The following is a 27089-nucleotide window of genomic DNA, read 5'->3' as shown; positions in this document are numbered from 1 at the left end:
TAAATGGGACTTCAGGCTCAATTAGGGCTGTCAGATCCAATTTTTCATTCACCTACTATTGAACTCATCCTATGTTGTTTGCAATAATTGCCAAATCCACAGGAAAGATGAGACTTGCAAAAAAGGAATGTCTGTGGTGTTTCCCATTCTCACGACCTCCTTCAGCAATGTGATAGGAGCACTGGATGCAGGGGGTGGTAATGTGCTTGGAGAGATGTTCAGACTGTTGAGAAGTATTTTTGCCTGAAATAGCAAGAATACAAAGTCTGGTCTTTGTATACATCAAGGCAGCTTGGCTTGCCAAGTCCAAGAACTTGCATCTTAAAAAAATCAGATCATTTCCTCTAGTGTGTGCACAGTTTTGTGGGGCACTGGTCTGTTGGGGTCTTGGCACAGGACACCAAGCCTGTACCTGAGGTGAGATTGTCTGGTTGGAAGGGCTTGACTGGTACTGAGGGGAGCAGTGCTCCTTCCCCTGCTCCTCCTGAGGGCTTGTCCCACCCTGGGGCTGCCCCACTTCTCTGGTAACTTCACTGAAGTGTGCTTGCCCTGTGCCTTTCTATTTCTTCAGCTTGCTCTAGCTCTTGTCTCTCTAAAGCAGAGACAAGGAAGATGCCTGGATAGCAAAAAATGCTGCCTTTGCTGTATAGATCCATGGAAAATTTGGTTTTGAAAACAAATGGGCATCTCTGTATGCAGTGGCCTAGAAGAGGCTGGGGATTTCTGTTTACCAGGCTGGAGCTGTGCAGGGGCAGCTTTCCTCCTGCCTTTGGCTCCTGAGTCACTGCAGAGCCACAAATGCACAGAGCATTTTCTACAATAAACCCTGAGCCTACAGAATGGTTTATCCCTCACAAGCTGCCTGGTGCAGGTAGCTGTGGGGAGGCCCCCTCTGCTCACCACAGGGAAGTGGGGTGTGTATCCAGACTCCCTGTCTGGATGCAGAAGAGCGTGGAGAGGTTTATTTGGAACAGAAAACAGCACACTGAAATAGCAAAGTGTCTTGGGTCAGCCAGCTCTGCACTGGGATGCTCAGCTGTTTGCAGACAAATTGCACCCAGGCTCTTTGCCATGCTCCTTCAGTGTCTCTCTCATGGGTAATGTGAGCCTCTCGGCCACATCTGCCAGAGAAGTGTTTGAAGCAAAGTCCCTGACAGATGTTGAATGGTGCAGTGATGTCCACTGCATTCCTCCCTCAGCCAAAGGCAGCAGGGAGCCAGACTGGCGGTGCTGTGAACCTGCTCTGAAGAATAGAAAGCCTGTGGATGTGTGTGAGTGTGCTGGGTGTTCTTGGGACTGGCTGCCCTCGCTGGTCCCAAAAGGTTTGGAGAGTTTGTACTTATTTTTTATTTAAATCCCAGAGCAGAACAAAACCTAAGGAATGGAAGGGGATAAAATGAGTTGAAGCCAGTGTGAGTATGCAATGTGCCTGTCCTTGTCTCCTCCCTGAAGGAATGGGTACATGGAAAGAAAGGGGTGATGGGGTGTAGATGGTGGAGACTTTTCCTGACCATCCACTTTCTGGCACTGTTTCAGTCTGCTCAGAGAGTGCACTGAAATGAGAGCTGGGTTATAAACAGCAGCATCCGTATGGATCGCTGTCCCTTCCGCCCTGCGACGACGGCAGCACCGGCTAATGGAGCAGGCGGTGTTGGGCAGGGGGTGTATTTACCCAGCCACTTACCTGAGCTCCAGCAATGCACTTCAACATCACTTAGCCCTCTGGCAAGTTAATAGCCTGCAATCTCTCCTCATCCTCTTAGTAAAACACTGACCCAGGTGAAGTCCGTGCTAACTGGGCAGAGAAAAACTGTTTCTCCCAGCCAAATGCTGGCACCTACAATCTGGTCCTGGCTCCAGTGGGCACTCTGTACTCCTGCCCTCCTGTTACCTTGCAGCCTGTTTCCTCACCCATTTCTCCTGTGTGTGTACTCTTCTGACCCACGTATTTTTGCTGCTGAGCCCTTCTCTGTGTTTGATGCCTTTTCCTTGTGATGGGGAACAGCCAGTTCTCTCTGCACACTTTTATCTTCTCCTTTGTTTGATCCAAGAAAACCATTAAATAGCAATAAAAGTACATCAGCAGTGGCACTCAGAAGAACTGGCTTTTCCTACTCTTCTGGCATTTTGCATCTTTGTCCCACTTTTATGCCTGATTTGAGATGACATATCAGCTGCTCTTGGCAGGAGGTCTGTAAAACATCACTGGCACTCCTGGGACGTGGTGAATGCTGCTCTTCAGCAAAGCCATCAAGCAGCACCTCTGTGTTCTGCCCCTGCTGCATCTGCCAGCCTTCCATGCTAAATATCACTGTGCATGTCCATCTCATCTCAGGCACAGGTGACAGGAGACACTTCTGCTGTCAGGCCAACTGCAGCTCCCAGCAACTCCTGCTCTCCATAGCCAGCTGAGTGTTTTCCCCTGTATCTCTTCTCAATGCTTATTTATCTTCCACCCCAATTTGACAGAGGAGTATCCAGATAAAGGAACCAATTTAAAAATTATGGGGAGTGTGGTGAGAGAGGAGTTTGTAAGAGGCTGATTTCTTTAGAAAATTAGACTAAAAATAAGTTTAATAATGTTTTACTGAGCTTTTGCTTCAAAGCAATCTGCTGTGTCTCACTCCTTCCCGCTCTGGGCTTCTAACTGCTATCATGTTCTTGGCTGTAATTTTCTCTGCACTTCTAGGAAGGCTGTGAGATCTTTGCTAATCACAGAGGGCAGACAAACCTTCCATTTTAAAGGTCTCATAATAAGCAAAAAAAGAGAAGGAAGTCATGCAGTAAAAGGCACAGAGCTCCAGTAAATCTGCCGTGGAAAGATGAAAGCTTGCACTCTGGTAGCCAGCATTTGAAGTGGCACCTCCAAAGTCTCTGGCAGAGTGTTAAGCCACCACTGCTGGTGGTGTGAGCCAGTTACCTGATAACAGCCAGCTCCCCCTGCCATGTCTGATGTGGGGGTGGCACAGCACCTCAGATCACCACACATAACCAGGGACCAACTCCACAAGTGCAGTAGTGGTGAAAAGGTCATGGCTTTGAGTTCACTTTATAAAATTAGCCGTATGGTGCTGCCTGAGTCTCCTGCTTGATGGAAATAAGGATCCAGAGAAGTGAGGAGTCGATTGCATTTTAGAGATTTGAATGGCCTGATGTCTGTGTCCTTTACAAAGCGGAGCACAGCCCCAGTGCCCCTTCATCAGGGATGGCATCCTTTCTCACCAGTAGCCAAGTGGTGCTGGATGGTTTTTCATAGAGCATCTCTGCAGAGCTGTGCTGAGCACCATCAGCCTGACAGCCAGGCAGGAGAGCACTCTGGTATTAATTAACTCGTCCTGCCAAGAGCAGGTATTGATTTGCTTTTACAGGACTTTGATGAGTCTTGATTATGATTCTATGGAGGTAGGACGGTTTCCTGCCCTCAGAAGACTAGAGCAGCCATAATTATAAAATAATTGTGCTTGTTTTCTTCTAAAGTAGTATTTTATTATTTGATGAATCTCTTGTTTGTACTGAGTAGACAGTACGGTTTCACAAATGACTTGTTTACTGTCGTGCTTTGATTTATAATTCTCCCTTAAAATTTTAGAGGGTGGGTTTTTTTCCCAGATATGCATTCAAATTACTGTAAAAGTAGGTCACATCATATTCGTACAGATGTTCCCCTTCCCCTCTAGCTCCAGCTCCCCACTGGTAGGGTATGGGCTGATGATAAGTTTGTGCTGATGACCCAAGGCAGCACTTTGCGAAAGGTGAACCAATCTCATAAATCTTTCACCGTGATCCTGCTGTGTGTTAAAGGCTTACGTGTAGTTCGGAATATTAATTAAGGACAGTTAAACGGCACTTTTATTTAAACTGTGTCCTTAGTGTCTCCTGCCTAGAAGAGAGGCTTGTTCTGCATTTGCCTTGCACGCACAGTCCCCTGAAGTGCTGGCTGGGGTTTGGGGACTGTGGCTGGTGTGGGAGGGTGCAGGTCAGCCTTGCTGCTGTGCCAGTTCTGATGTCCCCTCTGGGACTGCCCCCGAGCTCAGAGGAGAATAGTGGGAGGGGTCTCTCCTCCTGCTCTGCTCCACCAGGGCTGCTGCGACCTGCCATGAAGCTGGGAAGGGATTTATGTTGGTTTGTGTGGAGAAGGGAAGCAAAAACAGGGTAGAAGCACAGTAAAATAAGGCAGAAGCTGGTCTGGCAGCAGCTGCAAGAGCAAAGGGGGTCAGATGTAGCAGGAAGCAGATTTATACCACTGTTTCCTCTGCACTGAATAGGAGTTTTCCCTTAGGAGGTTTTTGTGGAGAGGTGCAAAGAGCTGTTAAGTCATTAGTGCAGTTTCCCATTGTGGCAGCATTATTCCCTGTTATCTCCACTTTATAGCTTCTCTTTCTCACCAGTGACTACCGACCCAATAAATATTTGTCCTGACTGTATTATCTGCATCCCAAATGCTTACCTTGTCCTCTGGCATGCAACTTAAAGACATTACAGCCCCTTTTTCCACCTGACAGGGAGAGTCTGGCGAGTGCTAGCCGCTAATGCCGGCTTGGGAAACAAATCCTGACCTTGGGTTAGGACTGGGCAAGTTTTCCCCCACAAAAGCACTTTTCTTCCTTCAGCTTTTAAACCCTCGACTTCGAAGACGTCCTTGACAAAGCAGCTTCTAAAGCAATCTCCCTATTTCACAGCACCAGCTCTTTGCCTTCTTTTTTTTTTTTTTTTCTATTCCATTAACTCGGTGTTTTGCAGCCAACACTCCTGTTAATTAGGTGCTAATTTATTATTCCAGCCAGCTGTTTTTATTGTGTAACCCACCCCTCCACACAGATACACCCCAGGCCGGGGCTGTCTCAGCTGTGGGGTTTGGGTGTTCTTCCAGCCATGGCATGACTGTAGGCTGGGTGACCAGCAGCCCCACATTAGCATCCAAGGAAGACACCAAGGCTGCCCCTGGCCATGAAGGAGGAAAATTAGGTCCTGTGGAGACTCCGGGGATGTTTTTCAGTGTTTCCTTCCCCAGTTCATGCCTGTGCATGAACCTCTACTCCAGCATAGTCCTTTCCAGGCAAACCATCCCCATGAGCACTGACAGGATCTTCTCCTCGGGGGTTTATGTCTCATGGTCAGTTGGTTTTAAAGAGGTGTGATTGCTAATTGGAGCACATGTCATCCCTCTCCCATCTGGACATCCTCATGTCCATTAAAACCCGACAGAATCTCTGTGGGGGGAAGATGAGTCACACTGGCAAAACTGGACAGCAGTTCTCTTACTCTATTCTTACAGTTTTTTCTTTAAATATTCACAGGAGCTTTTCTGATGGAAAATCAAACTAGTTAAAAACTCCTGAAGAGAGGAGTAATTATCCAGCTGGCTCTTGTTAGTCCATTTCATAGCTATCAAATACAATGTTCTCCTAGCTCCTTGCCCTTGCTTCAATTCATTAATTAGTGATATTAATTAGTTGTATTAATTGCAAGCTGATACTTCTAAAGCAAAGGAGGCTGAATGCAAGAATGTGGTTCATAACCTCTCTGTGGATGAGTAAAGGTTTCTTTCTGAATATTGGAGGTGCCCTGGAGAGTTGTGGAAATGCCTGCCAGGTAGCGAAGGTGGCTTTGTGCATTACTGCTAGCAGGAGCATCCTACAATTTGGAAGTTAAAATATTTATTTTAATGATGTTGTTTGTATGTCCAGCTTCACAGCTGCTGTGCTGCTGCCTCCCAGCTCAGTGGATGTTGTTCTTGCCTCTTGTTTTTGCCTCTGTGTTGAGGACATTTCTGTTGCTCAGCATCCTGGCGTGCCCTTCCCACCTCCCCTCTCTTGCTGTGGTGCTCTGGGGATTTTGTCATGCTGTGGTGAGCCCATGTGGCTTGAGGGCTCTGCTGGCTCAGCTCTGCAACTGGTGTTGGAGAAGGTGGTGAGTCCTCCTGACTCCACACCACTGCCCCGGGGGACGTTTGTCATGGCTCCTTCTAAGCCATATCAGATTGAAAGCCTGAGTCAGCCCCAGTTCCCTGCTCTAATGCCAAGAACAGATCTGTTGTTGCCCGTCCTGAAGGTCCACGGTTCAGTTCCAGGTTTGTTGCCAAAACAGCAGCGTCCCTGCAGCACGACTGTGTCAAGTCCTTGTGGTCTGGTGGCGTCAGTCGTGTCACTCGAGGATACAGCACAGTGTCATCGAGCCCTGCAACGACCCAGCCTTAGCAACGTGGTTGAGGTCATTTGTGTAACCAGATGTGCTGAGGCTTTAAGACAGGCTGGCGCTTGCTGTGAAGATGTAAGGGTGTATCATGTAATTTAGGCTCTCAGGTCTTTTGCGTATGCGACAATCGCTTAAGAGGATCATTTTGGTCAAGGAGAGCAAGGCACTGCCATCAAGGAAGAGAGCTCTGTGGAGATGGGCATGTGAGGAGACAGGTCACAATGTGGTGACAGAAAAGGCTGAAACTGCAGATTAACAAAAGATGGATTTGTGTTGGATTAAGCACTTGTGTTCTTCAAGCAGTTCTTTTGTCCATTTACATTAATGGCCCTTTAGACCTGGCAGTTGTGCACATTTTAGGGGTACAGCTTTTTGGGGGTCTCTCTGCAAGGGGCTGCCGAGGTGGGAGTGTGCATCTGCAGAGTGGGGCTGCCTGTGGTGTGATCTTACTGAGCCATGGTGTGATCCTGTGCTGCAGCTGGGGCCATGCTCAGACCCCAGAGCTCAGTAAATGTTCACCTGACTCCTTTCAGTGCTGATCTACAGGCAGAGGCTCACTAGGTAGTTAACACTTTCCCCCTGCTGTGTGCTCTCACAAGTTGGGGTACATTGGTGATTTGACAGCGTTTCTCCCTCATGCCAAATATAAATCAGCATTTGGCACAGTCCTGCAGGACTGCAGTGCTGCTGGGGCAGAGCAGTGGAGCAAGTGCTGTTAGTGTGCAGCCAACATGCTGCTGGCATGCTGAAACCTGCATTTCTGCAGTGTGCCAGCCCCAGGAGAGTCATACAGCAAACAACCCCTCTTGTCCTCACAGACCCTCCGCCCATCACCTGGACCAGACAGTGGGTGGGTGCTCTGCCCCTCCAACTCATCACTTACATCTGCCTTGGGGGACAGCTCCATCCATGAGGTGCCCTGATGGCCTGGTGTGGACACAGGAGCCCGAGCTGGCCCACAGTTAATTAACTATGAGAACCATGAATTCTGTAAAGCTTCACAATTAATTTCTTAGTTTCTTTTTTCTTGCTGTTTTTGTTAATGAATTCATTCCGTATGCTCATGGAAGTATCCTGGTGAGGCTTGAAGAACTGAATTACAGGGGGGGAAAAGCCTCTCATTTTGCACCAGCATTTAGCTGATGAAATGTAAAGATGCAATGAGCTGATTAGTGATTCTGGTAATGTAATTAATGCCTCTGTTCTTTCATACACGCAGAGCTGGAGGTCGAGCTGAGTGCTCAGTGAAAATTTGCCCTGGATGCGCAGTTCAGTGTGCTCAAAATTATTGCTCCCTCATTATGATTCCTCCAGTAATTCCAAATTAAAGTTGATATACTTGTAAACGAAAAGCAGGGCATGCCTGTGAATTGCAAGGGCTGGAGAATTCGGTTGCAGGATGGGAATGTTAATGCCGTGATCCGCCACAGACGGGGCAGGGAGGGGCTGTAGCAGAGCAGACACCTCGGTGGCTGTCGCTCCTGCCAGATGCAGAGCTGGTGGAGGGGCCTGTCTCAAATCCTTGTCTGCACTTCCCTGGCTGCTACAGGCAACCAGCCTCATGTGGTTCTTCACTTACATCTTCTTAACATCACAACCATCATAAGCCATTAACGTAATTCCCAGTCTGAAACCAAGCTCATATGAGCTCATTTTTCCATGCAACATGATTTTGACATGCCTTACATGAAACTTTTATCTTTTTTTCTTTTCCCTCCCCCATTTTTAATAAACATCACATTATCAAAATATTAGTGACGCTGGATTTGCCACCGTTGGTTTACCATAGATAACAGCATGGAGTGTTCTTCCCGTTCAGATTCAATAGTGCATGACAAGGGAATCCAATTTGTTCAGATTTAGATGACATGCCTCCAATTATGTAATTCCATTAGGAGGTGCCTGCAGCCAAGTCTGTGCTCACAGTCTCAGCAGACATAACTCTAATGGGACGTGTTGCAATATTGCTGTGTGGTAAGCACAACTTTGATAGAGAGCACGACCTGTCTCTCCCAGTCGTGTTTGTGGGAATGGAGAACACAAAAAATGACCCAGCTGTACTTGGGGCTCTAATCTGGCAATAAGTTATGTCACTGCAAGAACAAAGCTTTGCAATGAAAGGTGAATTTGCAATGGCTATATATTTTATGTATTCAAAATCAGTCAGTAAATGCAGCACTTTGAATATGATCTTATATTCAATTCCATAAATGGAAGATATATTGGTTGCAGTTTTTTCTCTTGAATACCATCTCAGATTCCTATGTACTTGGGAATGTAGGATATTTATGAGAATATAAAGCAGTGATGAAAACATAAGACTAAATCATAGCACAGTTACAACTTGCTTTAAATTATTAATCTTTAAGAAGCATGATAAAAAATTCTGCTATGCAAATTCTGTGGCAGTGGAGTTGGTGTACATATCCATTACCATAGAGCTATCTAAATAGTGGTTTTAAAATAATTGTGTAATGTTGATGCAGAGTTACAGTTTCTGCAGGCAGGAAAAGGCAATTCTAGTGGCAGATCTGTCTCCCCAAGAAGTGGGATGTAACACCACTCATAAATAAAACTGTTTAGACGAATTTAGCATCACTTGCAAACCAGAAGATTTCTGCAACGCCTTTGGGTAAAATGGCTCAGGCAGGGTTTGGCAGGGCTCAGCTCTCCAAGGGCTGGGAAGAATCTGGATGGGCCATGTGGGGTGTATTTTTGGTAGAGGGTGCTAGACCTGTGAAACTGAAGAAATTTAAATGCATTTAGTAGCAATAAAAAGGTCAAAGCTCTGACAACTGTGTGACGTGTCTTGCCCTGTGTTTGGGCTGGACCTGCAGACAGGTTTATTCTGCAAAGCAGGGATGTGAGCAGTACCTCTGTTGGCCAGTACTAACTAGGGTTTGGCCAAACAGATAGTATTTAAATATATCGCTTTTATAAAGAAGAAAAGCTCCCTAATCCTTGCTCTGGGAAAGTATGAGTGATAGCATCACTACTTTCATAATCTTTTGCAGTTTTCACATGAATATATGAAAGAATTTAATAATGTTCTAGGTTAGAAAATGATCATGCATATGCATACATCTTTAAAATCTGTCTTCTCTGACTTTCTTTCCCCTTACTTACATCAAGAGAGGAAGCCAACAAACTACTTCAATGTATGATGCATCCAATATCACCTTTCACATAAACAGAAAAAATATGCTTCCTCTGTTGATGTGATGAGACCAGGATGCATTTAAGTGTCTAGAGAAAGTGTCATTTTGTTTAAAATAATGTGAAGAGGAGCCTAGTCGCAGTATATTGAAATGACTTATGGGGGTGCTGCTGTTTTAATGACAGAATGGGGGAGATGCAGCTGAAGGTGCTGCTGTTGTGCCTGAGCCCTGGCCCAGATTGCCACTGCTGGGATCTCTTTTGCACCTGCTGCTCTTGTCCCCATCCCTGCATGGATGCTTTCCCAGAAAAGCCCACTCAGGTGGCGTTTAGCTGTGCTTTATTCTGGCCCCTCAGTGGATTGCTTAGCCAGCAGATACAATGGAGTATATTAACCTCAGTTCAAAACCCAGTGTAATTTTGTGGGAATGAATTGTTCAGATAAATTTGGTAGAGCAGTTTCTTAATCTGGTAAATGGGGAAAGACAGTGCTGCCTGCAATTTGGGAATAAATTAGATTATTCTAGATTAACCCCTCCAGGGATGAAGACATAGGAAGAAGCTGTTGCTGCTCAGACAGTCGATTTTCAGGTTTATTTATCGCAGCAATCCAGCTGCCAGTGTGACTGAGAGCAGAGCCTGAGCTGCTGCCATGCACTTCACCATGCTCTGGAGCTCCTGTTTGCTGAGTTCAAATGCAGAAGCATCAATCTGCTGCAAACCAGGCCACGTACCCCAGCACTGGGGGCACTGGACACTGCTTTGGCTTCTCTCCCTGGGGACAAAATACCCAGGTGTGTTTCCTTGGGGGTTCAGGAGTTCATTGGAAAGTTTTGTTAAAGCAGCCGCACTCCAAGACAAGCTCAGTCCTCGGATCCCTTCCGATCTACGAGCGCCCTGTTTGGTTCCCTTTAGGATGAGGTTCCCAAGTGGGCTTAGAGGAGCACCACAGATCTTGCCACCTTCACGCTGGATGCCAGCGTGGTGCTGGATTAAGTGACAGTGAGCAAACCTGCGTGCAAGAGGCAGAGCCCACGTTGCAAATGCTTTTGTGCCTGAGCATCACTGCCTGTCTGCAAAGCTGGCTTTGGCCCCTCCACCTCCAAAGCTCCAGTCCATTTCAAAGCAAAATGGAGAAAGACTGGGGTTCAAAAGATACATGCCTTGGCCCGTGCAGCATCTCCCTTTGTCTGATCCTTGCAGGAGTACTTCCATGTCCCACAGGTGTCCACACAAGCTGAATGGTGAGAGCAGAGCTGGTGGTCCCAGCCCTGTGCCAGCACAGCAGCATGACAGGAAGGGTGCCCTTTCTTGGAGACCTGGCTCAAAGCTGATGCTAACAGTGAGAGGAGTTATTGCTCAGCTCTGCTAGTGGCGAGAGGAAATGTTCAGTGTATTACTTTCTGGGACACCTTCCCAGAAAATGTTTCCTTGTCATAATTGCCGCACTGATGCCATAAGCCCCGGCAGCAGCTCCCTTTTAGTGGAGATGAATGGAGTGGAGTATCAGGAAAGCTTTCCAGGATTCAGTTTGGTCACAGCCTGTTAAATCAAGAGCCTGTTCAATGAGGGCATCATGTGCTCCTCAGCCTGGCCACACACAGTTAAGAGGGACGGCTGAAAACTCACTGTGTTTGCTGCTTAAATCTGAGGATGCTGCTACATCTGTCCCCCAGGAGTCATTGAACTCACACTCTCTCCTAGTGTGTTGTCTGAACTGGATAATAAAGCTCCTCAAAGCAAGGACCACATTTGCTGTGGTACTGTCAATCCAGGAGATGAATATTCCCAGGTCCTCCTTGTCCTCATCCACATGTGTGGCTCCTGTGTCTTGGATTATATTTCATAAGAGGGGGGAAATAAACATGTAAAACTGCAACTCTGATCTTAAGCATTGAGGATTTTTTTGGAAGGATGGTAGACCAACAATTAATGGAAAAGCTTCTGGCTTTGCTACTCTGTTGTTCCCCAGTGATGTGGGACCTGGCACTGGTGGATCCTGAAGGGACACTCATTCCATCCTGTCCCTTCCCTGTGGGGGCACCCTCTGAGGGGACTGCTGAGTACACCAGATGGGTAGAGGAGGAAATCTCAGGACTTATAACTGATATGAGTGGAGTTCACTGAGGAGGAGAATGAGATACGCAAATGGTATCAGGTCCTTCATGGAGATGGGGGTATCAGGATCACCTCTTTGCTCGCTTGAGTAGGGCAGTTCCTCAGTGCTCTCCCACTCCTTATCTGCCACGCTTTTTTGATGTACAGAGTTGTGCTCCACTTTGTTTCCTCATTGGAAACATTTGCTTGGAGGAGGACAGCTTGAGTTGAATTTCCCAAAATTTCCCAACTTTCCCAAAGCTGTGCTCTCAGCATTGGAGGGTTGTGGTGTTTCAGATGGGTCAGGAGATGCAGTAGAGACAGAACTTGAAGCTGATGATTGGTGAACTGTAAATTTGAGCTGGAAAATGTGGCTGTACCGTAAAATTCAGGACACCATCTGTTTCATTGCTTACTTGCAGTAACGTTTGTACTTGATAATTAAAATGTCACACGCATTTTTAGCCAGAATAATCCATGGAGGAGTAGAACTGTGTCTTCTGAAAATCTTTCAAGAGATACTCACAGATAGGAACAAAACTGTTTCGAACCATCTCTTGCTGCACATAGAAGAGTTTTGCTTCTTGCCTTTTTTGCTTGTTTGTTTGTGTTTTTCCTTTTTTTCTTTCATATTTTGAGGACAAGGTTGGGGGAGTGGGAGCAATGGCAGATGCTTTTGGAAGGAGCTGTGACCTTAGTGAATAACCCTACCTGTCATGTGGTTTATTTTGCTTTAGATTTATCATACTGGGTTTATCATGTCCCTTCTGGCAGGGGTAGGATATCTTTGGCTTCAGCTGAAATCAGCTTGGTTGTAAGGGTTTCTCAGCTAGCCAGAGCAAGACCTCCCTCCAGCTGAGGGTTCAATGTGCTGCCTGCTTGTTTGGCTGTGGGTGGTGAGGGCTGGGAGCTCAGGGCTCAAGAACTGCAGTGAGAAACTGCTCAAAGAAAGGTCAGATTTTGACCCAAGCTTATGATACCCTCACAGTGAGAGAACCAGAGTAAAGGATGAAGCAAGTAGCACTGTTCATGGGCAGTGGAGTTGGGTGCTTTTTCCATAGCAGTGCCAGTCCTTCAGCTGGCACAGAGGGGAGCTGGACTGCTCTCGTTGCCCAGCCCAGGTTGTTGCCTCTCTGTGGTGGCCTCAGTTCAGCTGCCACTTTGGCTGGAGTTTGCTTCATGGCACTGAAAAGATGGGGAAATTTAATTTGGTTTTGACTGTCTGCAAGTAGGATTTTGAATGTCTTAATGCTACAAATTAATTAAACATAGAGGGAGCGTCTGAAATTCAGAAAAATGCAATGTGTCTGAGCTGATGTTGGTGCTGAATGTGCTGTCATTGACCGCCAGGAAAGCATCTGATGAGGTTTTGCCAGCTCAGTCTCCAGTTTCCAGGCACACCACGAGCTTGGACTGTGTGGATAGTCCTTCTGAGCACAACACAATGGACACATCCCTGGGTTTGTTCAGGGCTGTTGTACAAGAGCCTAAAGTGTCATTTTCTTTAAACATGGCTTTCTAAGGGCATTGTCCTCACTGATTCAGACTGAGTAAGATATACTTTTACTAAATGTTTGGGGTGGAACTAGCAGACATGGAAACAAGATGTTCTGCACATCTTGTAATGTTTATTTAGTCTTGCTTGCTTAGCTGATGTAAAACCCCTCCTAGCTGAGCTTTGACACAACAAATGCATCCATGGAGTTTTCCTAGAAATGCAGTCTGCTGTTCCATGAAAAATTTAAATCCAGTTATGTCAACTGCGTGTGAATACAAGTTTTAAAATCCTGGTCTGCTGGGAGCCATTTGGAGCTCAGTGTGTAACGGTGCATTGGAGTGTGCCATCAGTAAAAAGTCAGGATTAAAGATGAAGTCTGCAGCAAAACCACAGCCAGTACCCCAGAAATACTTCCCAACCAGCCAGGTGCTTTCAGGGCTGTCTCCCATCTTAAATCAAACATCCCAGCATCCATGCAGACCTTGTATGTCAGAGCTCAAGATGTATCCTTGCAGGATGAGGTCCTGTGCTTCTGCCAGGAGACTGTATTGTAGTGTGTGAGGGAGGGCTTAAAGTGTTCTAATTGTCTGCTATGAAATTGCAGTTTTGTTCCCTGGAGTAGAAAAGTGAGTTTAAATCATTAACGCCACAAGTCTCAGTGATGATTACGGAAATGTTTGCAAGTGACTTAATCAGTATAGTTTGTCTGAGTGGCCCATTTTAATATTATTGCACTGATTAAGTTTTCTTAGCTAATATGTGTTTCATTTCCAATTCAATTAAATGAGAATCCCCTTCCATTACATGATATTACAGTAGTGTCCTGGTGGGGCAGGAGCACACTTGGTATTTTCAATTGATACAGATTTCTTCATTATACAGTCTCACGGTGCTCAATGGAATCAATGAGAGCTGAAATTAAAATTGCAGAAGTTGCAGCTGTAAATACACTGTCCATTCCTCTATCCCTCTTTTGGCAGCAGGCTGAGAATTACATTAGTATCAGTTCATTAATTACATTGCAAAGATGTTTTCAATAGATGCTTGCTTTTGACAAAATTTTAGAAAGACTGGGAAGGATTTCCCCTGGATTTCTGTATGCACAATAGTCATGATAAGCAAAATATAAGTTGCACTAATGTGCCTTTTTTATATGCTATATATCCTCCATTTAGTTTTTAAAAGCCCTTTTGTATAACCTATCGTGGGATGTATTAACTGGCGTACGGAAGATTATCTGCAAATGGCTTGTGAAGGAATTATGTTCTTTCGTGTGAGCCAAACCTCCTCCTTTTATGTATTATTGAAGAGAATTGATTGAGCTCTGATATAGTAACAAATGATTTTATAAATACCTCTCTGGAGTTAATTCCCCATTGTGGGAGATGCAGAGCTCTTGGGGCTGATAGTACAATCTTTTTCTTGAGAGCTCCAAGGTTTCTCCAGCACTGAGGCAGGGATGTTCAATAGTAGCTACTCTCACGTACAGAGGAGTTGGGAGGGGTGTTCAGGCAGCGATTATGAATTTGCAGTGAGTGCTCAGGATATAGGATAAATCACAACTTCTAAACACACATTGATATGTTCATAAAGAAGACAAGTGTGCATGCCAAGCTGAGACAGGAGCCCTCCACACCCGCTTCCTCCTGCATCGTATTAGCCACAGAACTTGCAAATGAAGCACACAGGGTTCAGTGATCTCCTGCTTCCTGTGGGTGGCTGGCAGGACGAGTGTCCACAACCCTGGGGGACCTTGGGCAGGTTCGCTGTGACAGCCCCCAGCTCATTTCTCTGCTGTTGTGCAGCTCCATGCAGCCACGTGTCAGCTCATGCCCTCTGCTTGCACACGCAGAGCCTGTCTGAAATACTGGTTTTACTTGATTATTTTCATCTGGTCAGAGAGAATGTGGCTTTGCGCATTTAAGACATAGCTAAAATATATATATGGATATAAGGATAAAGCTTTTTTATTGCTAAATACATGCTTTTTATAAACAAGAAGTTGGATTTTTTTTTTAGAATATAATAAATATTTTAGCATAGTTATTCTGGCTCCATAAGTGCAATGAAAATGTTAGCCTTGGCATATCAATCGCGCTTTACAGATGACTGTAATTTCCTGAATGTCAAAACTCCAAATTTCTCTACTAAGCAAACTTTTCAGTGGCAAAATAGATTGCCTCCATAATATATCACTGTGTGCAAGAAAAAATGAAATCTTTATGTACTGTATTATGAATCAATGAGGCATTAAGATTCTTGGAAGGGTGAGTGGACTCTGGAAAATGAAAAACTGCCACTATTCCATCTCTGTAAACCACTGCTTATGGAGTGTAGGCTTTGCAAACCTCGATCTTTGCCACCACAGAAATATCAGTTACACGTTGAAACTAATTCCTGCAGCAGCATTTAGATGGGGTAAATACTGTTGTAAAGATCTGATTTATAGCAGCATCCTGTGGTTATTCCCCAGCTCTGTTGCAGTGGCCTCCTTTTCACTTCGGGATGTCTGCCATGCTTTCTAATGAATCCGTAAGAGCTCTGTGATCAGGGCCATGCTGTACCACGCCTGGAAGATGTGTGTGATGTGGCTCCAGGACCTCCAGGGGACAGGGACAGCTCCTCACACCTGGAGTAGGAAGGTGCTCCTGGCACTCTCTGAGTGTCAGAGCTCAATGTTTCAAAAGACATCGTTCAGACCTTGAGTTTTCTTAGTGTGTATTAAGAGTAAGATTCAGCTCTGCCTCCTGTTTATTAAGGGATAATAGCCCTAGGCAAGAAAGGCACTTTCCAAAGCCAAGGCCTTGCATGCTGCTGAGACCTCACAAATCCAGTGTCACCTGTGCTGCAGCTTGTCATCCAGCACGATGGAGGCATGGCACACACTGATCCTCCTGTCACCTTCTCTCTCCTTTCCTTGCATTTTACCTCCTATGTCCAGCATGGGGGCTCCACACCACTGCTGCCCTCCATCCTGATGCCTCTGTCATATAACCAAGCTCATGAGGTGGGAAGCTTTACTGCTCTAGATAGGCTGTGATGGAAGCTGGGTGCTTCCAAAGGGCAGTTCAGTCCTTTATCCAGCAGGTCAGGTGGGTGGGATGGGTCTGGGCCCCTCTGCCCAGCATTGCCACCCTTTCCCATGCCAGACTCCAGGGTGGAGGCAGAGGACTGGGGACTGGCACCAGCAGCTGAGTCACTCTTCTGTTTGCTGAGTCTAAAAACAGAAACTTGCTTCTCTTTTTATGCACTGCTGAAAAAAAAGTAATTTAAAAGGTCACTATTCTTGCTGAATTGGTTTTGAGCAGGGGTATCCTGCAGAGATCTTAATAATACAAGCAATTATGAAATTAATACCACTCTGGCAGATCTGCAGGGCTGCTCTCCCCTCCGCAGGCAACACTGTGGACAATTATTTTGTGCATGAGGGTAGCTGGGAGCATGTGCGTGTGTGAGGCTGCATATTTTTTACTTATTTAAAGCCTTATTTTCATTATCTTTGTTTGCATATGCCATGCCTGCACATATATGAATGTGTACCTTGACCTGCTAAATCGCTGCCTTCCTCTGTGCCTGAAATGCTTTTTTCCCGCAGATCTTTCATATTTGGTAATTTCACGGGCAATGATGGGCTGATGTAATTGCTGTTCTTGAAAAATCCAGCTCCTTTTTATGGGTTTCTCTGGCACTTCTCTCCTGCTGCCGTTGCTGTGGGTAGGCTGCTGGCTTCCTACCCCCACCATTAGTGTTTCTAGACAAAACATCTCTGTGATTCATTGGGTGCTGATAGAAGTGAAAACATAATGATTACTTAGAGGAAATGTAAATTTGCATTTGCTAACAGCTTTAATTCACGGTCCTGAAATACTTATCTCCTTCCCTTCCAGGCCCTTTTTCAGAGCTAATGCATTATTTGCTTCTGCTGCCCTGAGACCCAGAGTAAAGGACTATAGTCTAGGTAGTCTTGCAGGCTGCTGCAGAGGAAAGGGGTGTTTGTTCCTGTTTCTCTCCTTCCCCATAATCTTTATCCATCACTTCCTTAATGTAGAAAGGATTTGTTCATTTAGATTTTACTGTACTTTGAATTTTGGGTGAGGTGGACCTGGAAGTTTGGTTTCATTTCAATGCCTGAATAAAGAGAGGTCTTGTAGGAACAAGTAGTAGCCAGCCCAGGGTGCAGCTGGGCCTGAGCTGCACTGAGGTCTTTGGGGAGAGGAGAGAAGGGGAGCAGTCCTGTTCCCATAGCCCTGCTCCATGGTCGCCTCCTTGCACGAGCTGTGACAGTGGCAGGGGAGGCCCTGGCATGGGCAGCCAGGCTGCAGATCCAGATCCAGGGCATGGAGGCAGCCGTGGAATACTGGGCATGAGATCTCCCTGCAGCTCACGAGGAACTCGACAGCCTCCCTTGCTCCTCTCCCACTCCCAGATGGGGTTTGTCACCGCTGTCTGTGGGGCTGGGAGGCCTGGGAGCAGAGCAGCACTGTGGGAAGCCCATGAGCAATGAATGCATCTCCACTGCTGCCTTTGCCATCCACATCACTGCTGGGAAGCATCTGGGACCAATCTAGAGTGGATGCAAACATTTGATTCCCAGCGCTGCCTCAGTAAACTTGCCAAATATTTTGGCCTCATCTCTGTGAGTTATGCTGCGGGAGCAGCTCTTGGCAGGGAAGAGGCGTTCTCATTTTGGGGGGAGGTTCCAAGCAGGGATGGTTGAGGCAGGACAGGCTCTCACCAGGCTGCTCACCCCTGTCCTTCTGATTGTGTCTCTAGGTGACAGAGTTTGTTAAGAATCAGGATGAGTCACAGTATTAAATGAACACTTTGCCTCTCTCTGAGTGATCTCCAAACAGACGCCTGACTCCAACAAATTAGGCAGCAGCGGTATTTCTCTTGGAGGTACAATTTGTGGTATTAGCAAATCAAATTCTCAGTGGGCCACTCTTGATGGGAATTAACCTCAACTTCTGGGAGTGAAGCACTCGGTGCCCGGCATGGTGTAATTGAGTTTGACTTCTCAGAGAGATGTGGTGGCCATGATTGATCGGCTGGGAGACCCTCTGCCAGAGATTAAAATCCATCAGCAGCTTTGGAGCCCACGGGGAGGGTTCCTAAGAGCACAACAAGGAGTGTGAGACTCGCACCGTTCGCGTTCCTGACCTTCCGTCATTGTCTGTGACTTTGCTGTCAAATAATCCTGAGCAGGATCTTACGTTTTCCAAGTGGTGTGGGATGAGGGAGAAGTGCAGGACACTGCCTGTGACACAGTTTCACAGTTTCCCCACAGTTGCAGGGAGCAGTGGAGGAGAAGGAGATGTGATCTCAGATCTGTGCGCAAGGCCACAACGTAGGAGCATCTTCCTGCGGTCAGATGAGCTGAGACAAGTTACCGTCTCAAAAAAACACAAATTGAGAAGCTTTTAAAAGAATGAGTGTGTGGCTATTCTTTTATAAGTGAGCTCTCTAGATTTTTATTCAGCAGCATGAGCAGTTTGTGCGGGGAGGGGAAGGACATGGATGTCCTTGTGCTGCTTGCTGGCTCTGGTGATTGTGCATTGTTTCTGGTGCTGAAGTGCCAACCCTATGATTATTTTTCTTTTTTCAGTAGCTCCATCCTTAATCCTTTGCATCATATGCAGAATCTCTGCCGTGGGGTTTTAGTTTCTTTTATTTGCATTTCTGATGGATGTGGCACAAATCTGGTCTATCCCTTTGCCCCTGCAACTTCAGAGTGAACTTTTCTTTCAAAATATCCATCTCCACCTGGAGCAGAACCTGATTTCACACTGGCCCATTAATGTACCACAAAGTCCATGAACTGGGGGGAAAAAACCCACACAGATCTGGAAACTTAACAAATTCCCTTGCCTCCCTCATCTCCACTGAAAGAGATGGAGACACTTGTATAAAATTGCCTCCCATTCACTGCACAAGCCCCGTCTGTGACTCCAAACGTCCTAGCCAGGGTTGCCATCTGGCTGGGCTTGACCTAGATACAAATGGGTGTGTTTGAATGAGCTTGAAGCATAGCCTTACTTGTGTATGGTGAATGGGACTGCCCCAGTACTTTCTCTGAAAATCATAGCTCTGCTTCCCAGCCTTGTGCTGAAGTTGTGTTTTCCTGCATTAGTTTGCCCCAGGGAACAGCCTGTGGGGGAGATGGGGATGTTTCTGGGGCTGCAGTGCTCCCTGTGCAAAGGCTGTAGGTTTCTCACCTTCAGTAACCTACAAAGCCCTTCTTGCTACAGCCTCATTTCTCAGCAGAAATGGGAAAAGGTCACTCAGTCCCTCACCTACTAATCCACTAATGCATGTAATGGTGAGTGCATGTTCAGCTTTCAGCTCCCCTCTCCAGTCCTTACCTCATAGTTCCATCAAGCCAGGCTCAGGTTTCCTGGCTGAAGCCATGGCAGCTGCCAGCATCTGACCTCCAGCCTCCCTCGACCTCAGCAGGCAATTAAACAGTGGGGAAGTGGGGTTGGGGTGAGATGTGTTCTGACTTTGGGAAATTCTGACCCATTTTGATGCATAATTAGAGTCACCCCCTCCTCACCTCTTTAGTTCTGCACAAAATTAGCCCCCTGAGCACTGTGGTGTGGGTACCTGCATATCCCTTCCCTGGCAGCTTCTCCAGACTCTGAAGTCTCTGGCTTTATTCAGTGTTGTCATCTCCTGGGGTTTCACAGTTCCTTACTTGGACTTCAATTTTTTTTTCTCTATTAGAAGTTTGATGCAAGTATTCCTAAAAAAAAAAAAAAAAAAAAAAAAAAAACTGATTAGGAACAAAAGGGAATCTCATTCTGCCCCTGTGTTTGGCAGAGGTGGGGAAAGGGCTGGTAGGAATGGACTGTGTGACCACAGGATCACAGGATTATCCTTCAAAGCAAACAGGTGCAGCGTGGGGAGCAAACTCAACATTGTGGGACTGCTCAGTCCCCACATTCCTCAAGGAATAGCAGTGCTCAGGGAGAGACCAGAAGCAAGTCACTGTCACATCATCCCACATTCCTGATGCCTCCAGGGTCAACCTACTTTGTGAGTTGCCCTCGAGCTCCCTTTCTCTGCTTCAGGGCCACCCAAGTCCATCAGAAAGGCCACGTTGTGGTGAGTGCAGCTCTGAGTTGGAGGGATGATTCACAGTAGTTGGAGCTCTACCTGCAAACGTGTTGTTTTGGGCTCTGAAGCATGTGCTTCAAGGAATGGGCAGGAACTCAACACCCCCTTGGTAAGACAGAAGAAAGAACAAGCTGTTACCTCCAGAGCTAAAAATAATTGCAAAGCTTTATGTCTTCCTCAGTTGCAGCAGAATGATGCTCCAAGTGCTGATGGCCAAATTCATCTCTGGCATGGCTCTGAGTTGAGGATGCATTAAAGCTTTTGTGACTTTCTGAAGCTCAGTTCAGATGAACACAGAGCAGCACGGCTGCTTTCCTGGAGCTGCCATGATTCCTAACTCAGAGGAGAGGCTTGGGGCAAAAGCTGATGTTCCCAAAAGGGTCAGTGCCTCTTCTGGTAGAATTTTAATAGGCAGGAGAGAAATGCATAAAATTGCTGAGATTGGCCCAGCAACTGACAAAGCATCTCTCTCTAAGACATCTCATTTTTTGAAAGCAGGATTCATCTGGGAAATAACAAGGTGGAATAAGTAACAGCTGCAAGCCTGTTTCAGCGAGCTGTGCTTAGGCCAGGGAGAATATGGGCCGTGCCTGGGGCATCCCATGAGTATCCCTGTCTGGCATCCTGAGCTCAGGGTGCTGGGGAAGCCCAGACACCTCCATGCTCACTGCAGAGTCCAGTGAGCATCTTTACTCAGCCTCATCCCCCCCAGTCTCCCTCACTGCAGCATTCCCCTGGCAGGCACAGATGGAGATAGCTGCCCAGAGGAGGCAGCCCAGGCTGACAGTGCTCTGTTACAACACAGCCTCTTCCACCAACACAGGAGTTTTTATTCATTGTTTTGTTTTTACAACAGCAGCCAAGGGAGACACTTTGTCACTGCCTGTGACCAAAGAGCACAAAGGGAGAGTGGCTGGAGAGTTTGAACTATAATAAAACGCTCACTGTATCGATCTTGGCTCAGGATTTGTTTCCCTTCTTGCATTAACTCCCCATTGATTTCTGTGATGACCTTAGAGCATACAGTCTGGTTGGCCTTCTCCTTCAGCTGGTAGCACCCCTGTGCCTGCAGCCTTCTCCCCTGAGCTGAACTGCTCATGGACCAGCTCATACAAGGGACTCTGGGGTAAACAGAGCTTTGCTTTTGCCCCCCACGGTCGTCAGAGGTTTGTTGCTGTATGTTAGTTGCTATAGTTAGAGGTTAGTGCCGTATGGTTGGGTCATAATTTTAGTGCAGTGTCCCAGTAAACTAGATCTAAGGCTCAGGAGTCCTGGCAGAAGGTAAAGAAGGGGCTTAGGTTTGTCCCAGAGATGCTCCATTTCCCCGTGCTGGGGATCCTGACAAGGCTGTGTTGCTGCTGCATCAAAGGAGCCTGAGGCACAAGCATAACCAGGGACAGCTCCTGCTCGTTGGAGCAGCTGGTTGAGGTGGTGCTCATGGAAAGCCCTTCCTCTTTGCCAGGATGGGTTCTCCAATGCTACCAGAGACCCACTGAGATAAGACAGAGCAAAACTCTCCCCCATCTCTGCAAGGGACAGTGTGGGGTTAGCAGCTGCCACTCACTCATGAAAGTGAGCTTTTTTCTTGCTCCCTCTTACCTCCAACTCTCACTGTGAAATCACTGAATGTCATTTATGTGGAAAAGGACCTTCCTTGGGATCGTGGCAGGAACTTTTGCTCCCTTTGCCTGTGTGAATCTGTGTCCAAATCCTTCTGAGCAGGGGGGTGGCAGCAGCAGCACCCCAGGTGAGCATGAGGATGGGGGTGGTGCTGATTGTGGTGTCCCAGCTCCAAGTGTTGAGTGCTGTTGTTTCCAGCCACTGATGCTGTAACTGGGCTCATTGGCTTTATTTGGCTTTATTGTACTTTCTACTTAATTATTCATGAGTGTGGATGCTCTAAATAGGAAGAGGAATGGTGATTCTCCAGGTTTTCTTTCCCTGTGCAGTTGAATCCTTTTTGTGCTTGTGATTCACTTTTTAGGCCGTTCAAAGACAATTTTCTGTAAAACATTGACATCTAGTGGCTTTTCTGCCAAAGGAAACAACAGCGAACAAAAGTTTGACTGCAAGGTGACCAGTCACAATGTCACTTGAGAAAGCAAATTAATGTCCTTCTCCTCCTTACACAGCACCAAGGACATGGCAATCACACCCCAGGGGCTCAGGGCTCCTGGGTACACACTCCTTGCTGTCCTCTCCTGGAGGAGTAGCCTTCTCTGGCAGGACAATTTGCTTATTGAGGTACTTTAATTCCATTTGCTTAAGCAGATGGCTGGTATCCTAATGGTGTTCCTCCAGCATCATCCAGGTGAGGCCATGGTCATGTTAGTGGAGGTTCAAAGAGCTGTGTCCATCTTCAGGCTGTGATGGTGGACAGCACGGCGTTTGATGGTGGATATTAACGTGCAACCCAGAGTGAACTCTGGGCAAGTTCTGTGGTTGAACTTGCAGCTTTTCCAGCTCGTGGCCTGATGGGTTCCCTGTGGCAGAATGTCCACCACATGTACTACCATCCTTGAAAATGTTTTCTCTTACTGTTGTAAGAGAAATGCAATGCTGTAATGCATCCTTTAATTTCTTATTAGTCACTTAGCTCTCCTCTCTCAGTATTTCAGTCCTGTATCAGATGAAGGCAGGAGAATAAAACAGGATTTACGTGGGCTTTGCCAAGGTCCTTGTTAGGGTGGAAGTGGTTTGGGGCTTCTGGGCATGCCCCATTGATCTGGCCTGTGAAAAGAAAGGTCCTGTAGGAAATCCCTTCCTCAGAGGTGTTATGCTGCTCTGGGCTGGTGCAGCTGAGACCCACAACTGCTCATCAGGAACATAGCACGGGCAGCTCTTTGCTGTCTGTGGAAACCTGTCAGTGAAGCTCTGTTGTACAAGAAAATTAAAAGAGCCAGAGCTGCCTGTGTCCTGCTTGGGCCGTGACTTACATCCTGGGAGGTATTTCAAGTATTCTCCCAAGGTCTGGGGCGACCATCACTTGCAGCACCAGCAGGAGCCTGTTGCCACATGGACATCCCAGCACAGAGGGGAGTTGTGGGTTCCCTTGGCCTCTGCAGAGACAACAGTTGTTAAGCAGAGACAGCTCTGTGTGTGTGCAGGTAGATGCAGCCCTTCACCCTCCCCCCGGGGACTTGTTCAGCCGTCCTTCACCCTGCGGAGGTGAACTCACAGAGGAGCCTCTGCAGCAGGGCTGCTGAAAGCCTCTTAAGTGCATCTCCCTGTTTGTATTGATTTTGAGCGTTAATGCGCTCTGTGCTGGAGGCACACGGGACTAAGCGCTCTGTTTTCCTCTCCCTTGGCAGGAATTTCTACTACATCACCATCCTGCGTGACCCCGTGTCCCGATACCTGAGCGAGTGGCGCCACGTCCAGCGAGGAGCGACATGGAAGGCGTCCCTGCACGTCTGCGACGGCCGCTCCCCGACCACCGAGGAGCTGCCCAGCTGCTACACGGGGGACGACTGGTCGGGCTGCTCCCTGCAGGAGTTCATGGATTGCCCCTACAACCTGGCCAACAACCGCCAGGTCCGCATGCTCTCCGACCTCAGCCTGGTGGGATGCTACAACCTGTCGGTCATGCCCGAGGAGCAGAGAAACAAGGTTCTGCTGGACAGTGCCAAGGAGAACCTGAAGCGCATGGCCTTCTTCGGCCTGACCGAGTTCCAGCGCAAGACTCAGTATCTCTTTGAGAAGACTTTCAACATGAACTTCATCTCGCCGTTCACGCAGTACAATAGCACAAGGGCCTCCAGCGTGGAGATAGACAAGCAGACTCAGCAGCGTATCGAGGCCCTCAATTTTTTAGACATGGAATTGTACGATTATGCAAAAGACCTGTTTTTGCAGCGGTACCAGTACATGCGGCAGAAGGAGCACCAGGAGGCGCGGCGGAAACGCCAGGAGCAGCGGAAGATCCTGCGGGCGAAGCAGGCGCACCTGAGGGAGCAGGGGGAGAACAGCTCCAGCACTGACTACACAGGGAACGTGGAGCGGTGGCGGCGATAGTGGGGGGCACCTGCCAGGCAAAAAAGAAGCAGAGCCCAACCCAGCCTGCAAACCGGAGATGACAAGTGATGCTTCTCAAGGGTCTGAAGCAAAAAGAGGTCAAAATGTTGCCTTTGCAGTTGCCTTTGCAGTAAATGTTGTACTGTACGTGGAACACTTAATCTTAGCGTGTAATTAAATTGTCCTTTTTAGGTTTGTTGGATTATTTATGAAATACAGGAGCCATCTCGGCTCATCGGAAATGTTTGCTTGGACATTTATTTAAAAGAAGTGAAAGAAAAAAAAAATCCTTAAATTAGTTATGAGTACAGAATGGGATGCTGGAAAATATTTATGATGCTCGGCTGCAATCTATCTGGGAAGCAAACTCATTTCCTAATAACGAGCATTTAGCATACTCTCACAATATAGTACATGAACAAATCCTTTTCCCTTTGATTTTATCTTAATTTTATTTCAATAAAGTGTTTTCAAGGGCACCAACTGCTTATGATATTACCAAGTTAATGAGAGGACGATGAAGGGAACAGTAAAGGTCTAGAAAAATTATCGACTAGTTTTATGTATAATATTGGCTTTTAAAATGAATAGAAGTAATTTCTCTAGTTATATAAATATTTAAAATTTTAAACTTTTTCTACCTACTGCTGTTTAGAGTTTTAAGCTTGGTCTATCTCATATTTAAAAAAAAGAAAAAAAAAATTACTTACTTTTCTGAACTCGATGCCAACGTTATAGACACTGTTTCCAGAATTTTTCAGGGCAATATGATTTTAACCATTCTGGAAAAGTTACAGCACATTCTCATGTTTGTTTCATAAAGCCTTCTCCAAGTTATAATCCCGTGACAGTGTCTCATTTTAAGTCTTTCTTACCCATTAGAATACATAATGCTGAATTTATCATTCCTTAATAATTGGTGGTATAAACTAGATGAAATTATGTTGCTGATATTTGTGTAGTGTCTTTAAAAAGTCATAAAACTCTCTAATCCCAGCAATATTATAAAGAGAATTGCTCAATGGAAGTAGATTTACACTTGAATTAGGATTTACTTCCAGTAAATCTTTGCTACACCAGATAAGAACAGGGCTTTTTTTTTTTCCTATGCTCTTGAGCCCTTCATAGCGATGACAGATGAGGACTGAACATGACGGAAGCTGGTTTTTCCATAGCCATAGTTACAGGAGGAGAAGGGTGGGTGCTGCATGGGGTGCAGCAGCTTGCTCCCGAGCAGGCTCTGCTGGGGCTCGGGGTGCGGGGCCGGAGCTGGAGCGGGATCCCCCGCAGCCCTCGGGCCTCCCCCAGACCCACCAGGACAGCAAACGGGGCACGTGGTGCGAGGGGCTCCTATAAATCTCTATGCAAAAAAAAAATACAAACCTCTGCAAGGCTTGGGCCAGACGTTCAGCAAGCTCAGAACATTTGTCCTGCAGTGCTCCTGAGCTTGGCACTGAGCCGAGACAGCCGGGAAGGGCCCTCTGTGGGCCCAGGGACACGATGCTTACAAGGCTCACTTGCACTGTTGCCTTTCACCTGTAATACTCTATACACCATGAAGGCAGGGGGCAGAAAATGAGGCAGAAGGCTTTAAAAACATCTTACGGCTCCACGCCTAAGTTACCTGGAAGTGGTTTTACATCTGATGCTGTGCGGCTGCCTGGGGGCAGCAACCCTGCCAAGGGCAAGGGGAGAGCAAAGCAGCAGCAAACCAATACCCTGCATTAGCAGCTTCAAGAAGAGAATAACTTCATGTACAGCAATTTTTTTTTTTTTTTTTAATGAGAACTGCAGTTGCCAATATGATGTCTCAGTTGTATTTTGGTTTTCACAGGGGAAAATAATTCGCTCTTGAAACTGAAAGGCACTGCTGTAAACAGGACTTAACTGTGGGTGAGCTGGAGGCCTGTTGCAGGAGGTGCATCTTGTTTTTATGCTGTGGTGTGCATGGTTTACAGAGACTAGTTGCATTTTCTTTGTGTATACTGTTTATTGTATATAGGGGATGTACGAATATAAGGATACCATTTTGTCATAACCATATCAAATTCTACTGATTTCCACCGTAGACGCTGTCTTATTGTGTAGATTTACAGGCCAATCCACTGACTTTGATTGTGTCATTTAACAATAGAACTGATAAATAAAATTTAACTACAGACTTCTGATTTCCATGTGATTATTTCTTTTTCTGACGATGTGTTGAGAGCTGCACAGTTGAGAATGGATGGTAATTCTGACATGAGTGAAATAGCAGTTGACAGCAAGTATGGGAATTTGAAGTCATAGCTTTTCTGAATTGTATTTAAACTACAGCTTTCAAGGGCAAAACCACTTTGGGCTTTTGTCTGGTTCAGGAGTTACTGCAGAGGTTTTGACTTCTGAGCAGCCCTCAGAAAAACAAGCTGTGATTTCTGGTGATTTAAATATGGTTGTTAGTGGTCTGAAGCATTAAGGAATTGTTTCTCTGTGTGTACATTTATGTGTGTGTACATATATGATTTCTTTTATATCCTTTATGAGATACCCAACCTCTATGTTGACTCTGGAGGATGCTGCCTAGCTACTGACTTCCAGTGCATCCCACTGTATCCCTTCTGGGGGACACAAAAAAAAATTGACAGAGACACCTTCCACGGTCCCAGGTTGCTCCAAGCCCTGTCCAACCTGGCCTTGGACACTTCCAGGCATCCACAGCTTCTCAGAGCAACCTGTGCCAGGGCCTCACCACCCCCACAGAGAGGAATTTCTTCCTGATATCTTAGGTGTATCTTCTCTCTTTCAGTTTAAAGCCATTCCTCCTTGTCCTATCCCTTCATGCCCTTGTCAAGGACTCCCTCTTAGCTCTCTTGGAGCCCCTTTAGGCACTAGGAGAGGTTCTGAGATCTCCCCAGATCCTTCTCCAGGCTCTGGATACCCCCTGCTCTCTCAGCCAGTCTCCAGAGCAGAGCTTCTCCAGCCCTCTGAGCATCTTCTTGGCCAGAGATGCCACAAAGATACTTTTTGACAGTTT

General features: G+C 46.6%; 1 protein-coding gene across 1 annotated transcript in view; it reads left to right on the top strand.

Moving 5' to 3' along the window:
* HS6ST2 (heparan sulfate 6-O-sulfotransferase 2) overlaps positions 1–26237 on the top strand; it is a 128208-nt gene extending 101971 nt beyond the window's left edge. The window contains exon 2 of the mRNA XM_053990551.1: positions 23374–26237. Within this exon, the coding sequence (XP_053846526.1) occupies positions 23374–24076 (703 nt within the window). The 3' untranslated portion in view covers positions 24077–26237. The remainder of the gene's footprint in view (positions 1–23373) is intronic.
* The last annotated feature ends 852 nt before the right edge of the window (positions 26238–27089 follow it).

This window comes from Vidua macroura, chromosome 14 (genome assembly GCF_024509145.1).
Source record: "Vidua macroura isolate BioBank_ID:100142 chromosome 14, ASM2450914v1, whole genome shotgun sequence".
NCBI classification, from domain to species: Eukaryota; Metazoa; Chordata; class Aves; order Passeriformes; family Viduidae; genus Vidua; species Vidua macroura.
This window is presented reverse-complemented; position numbering and strand designations above follow the sequence as displayed.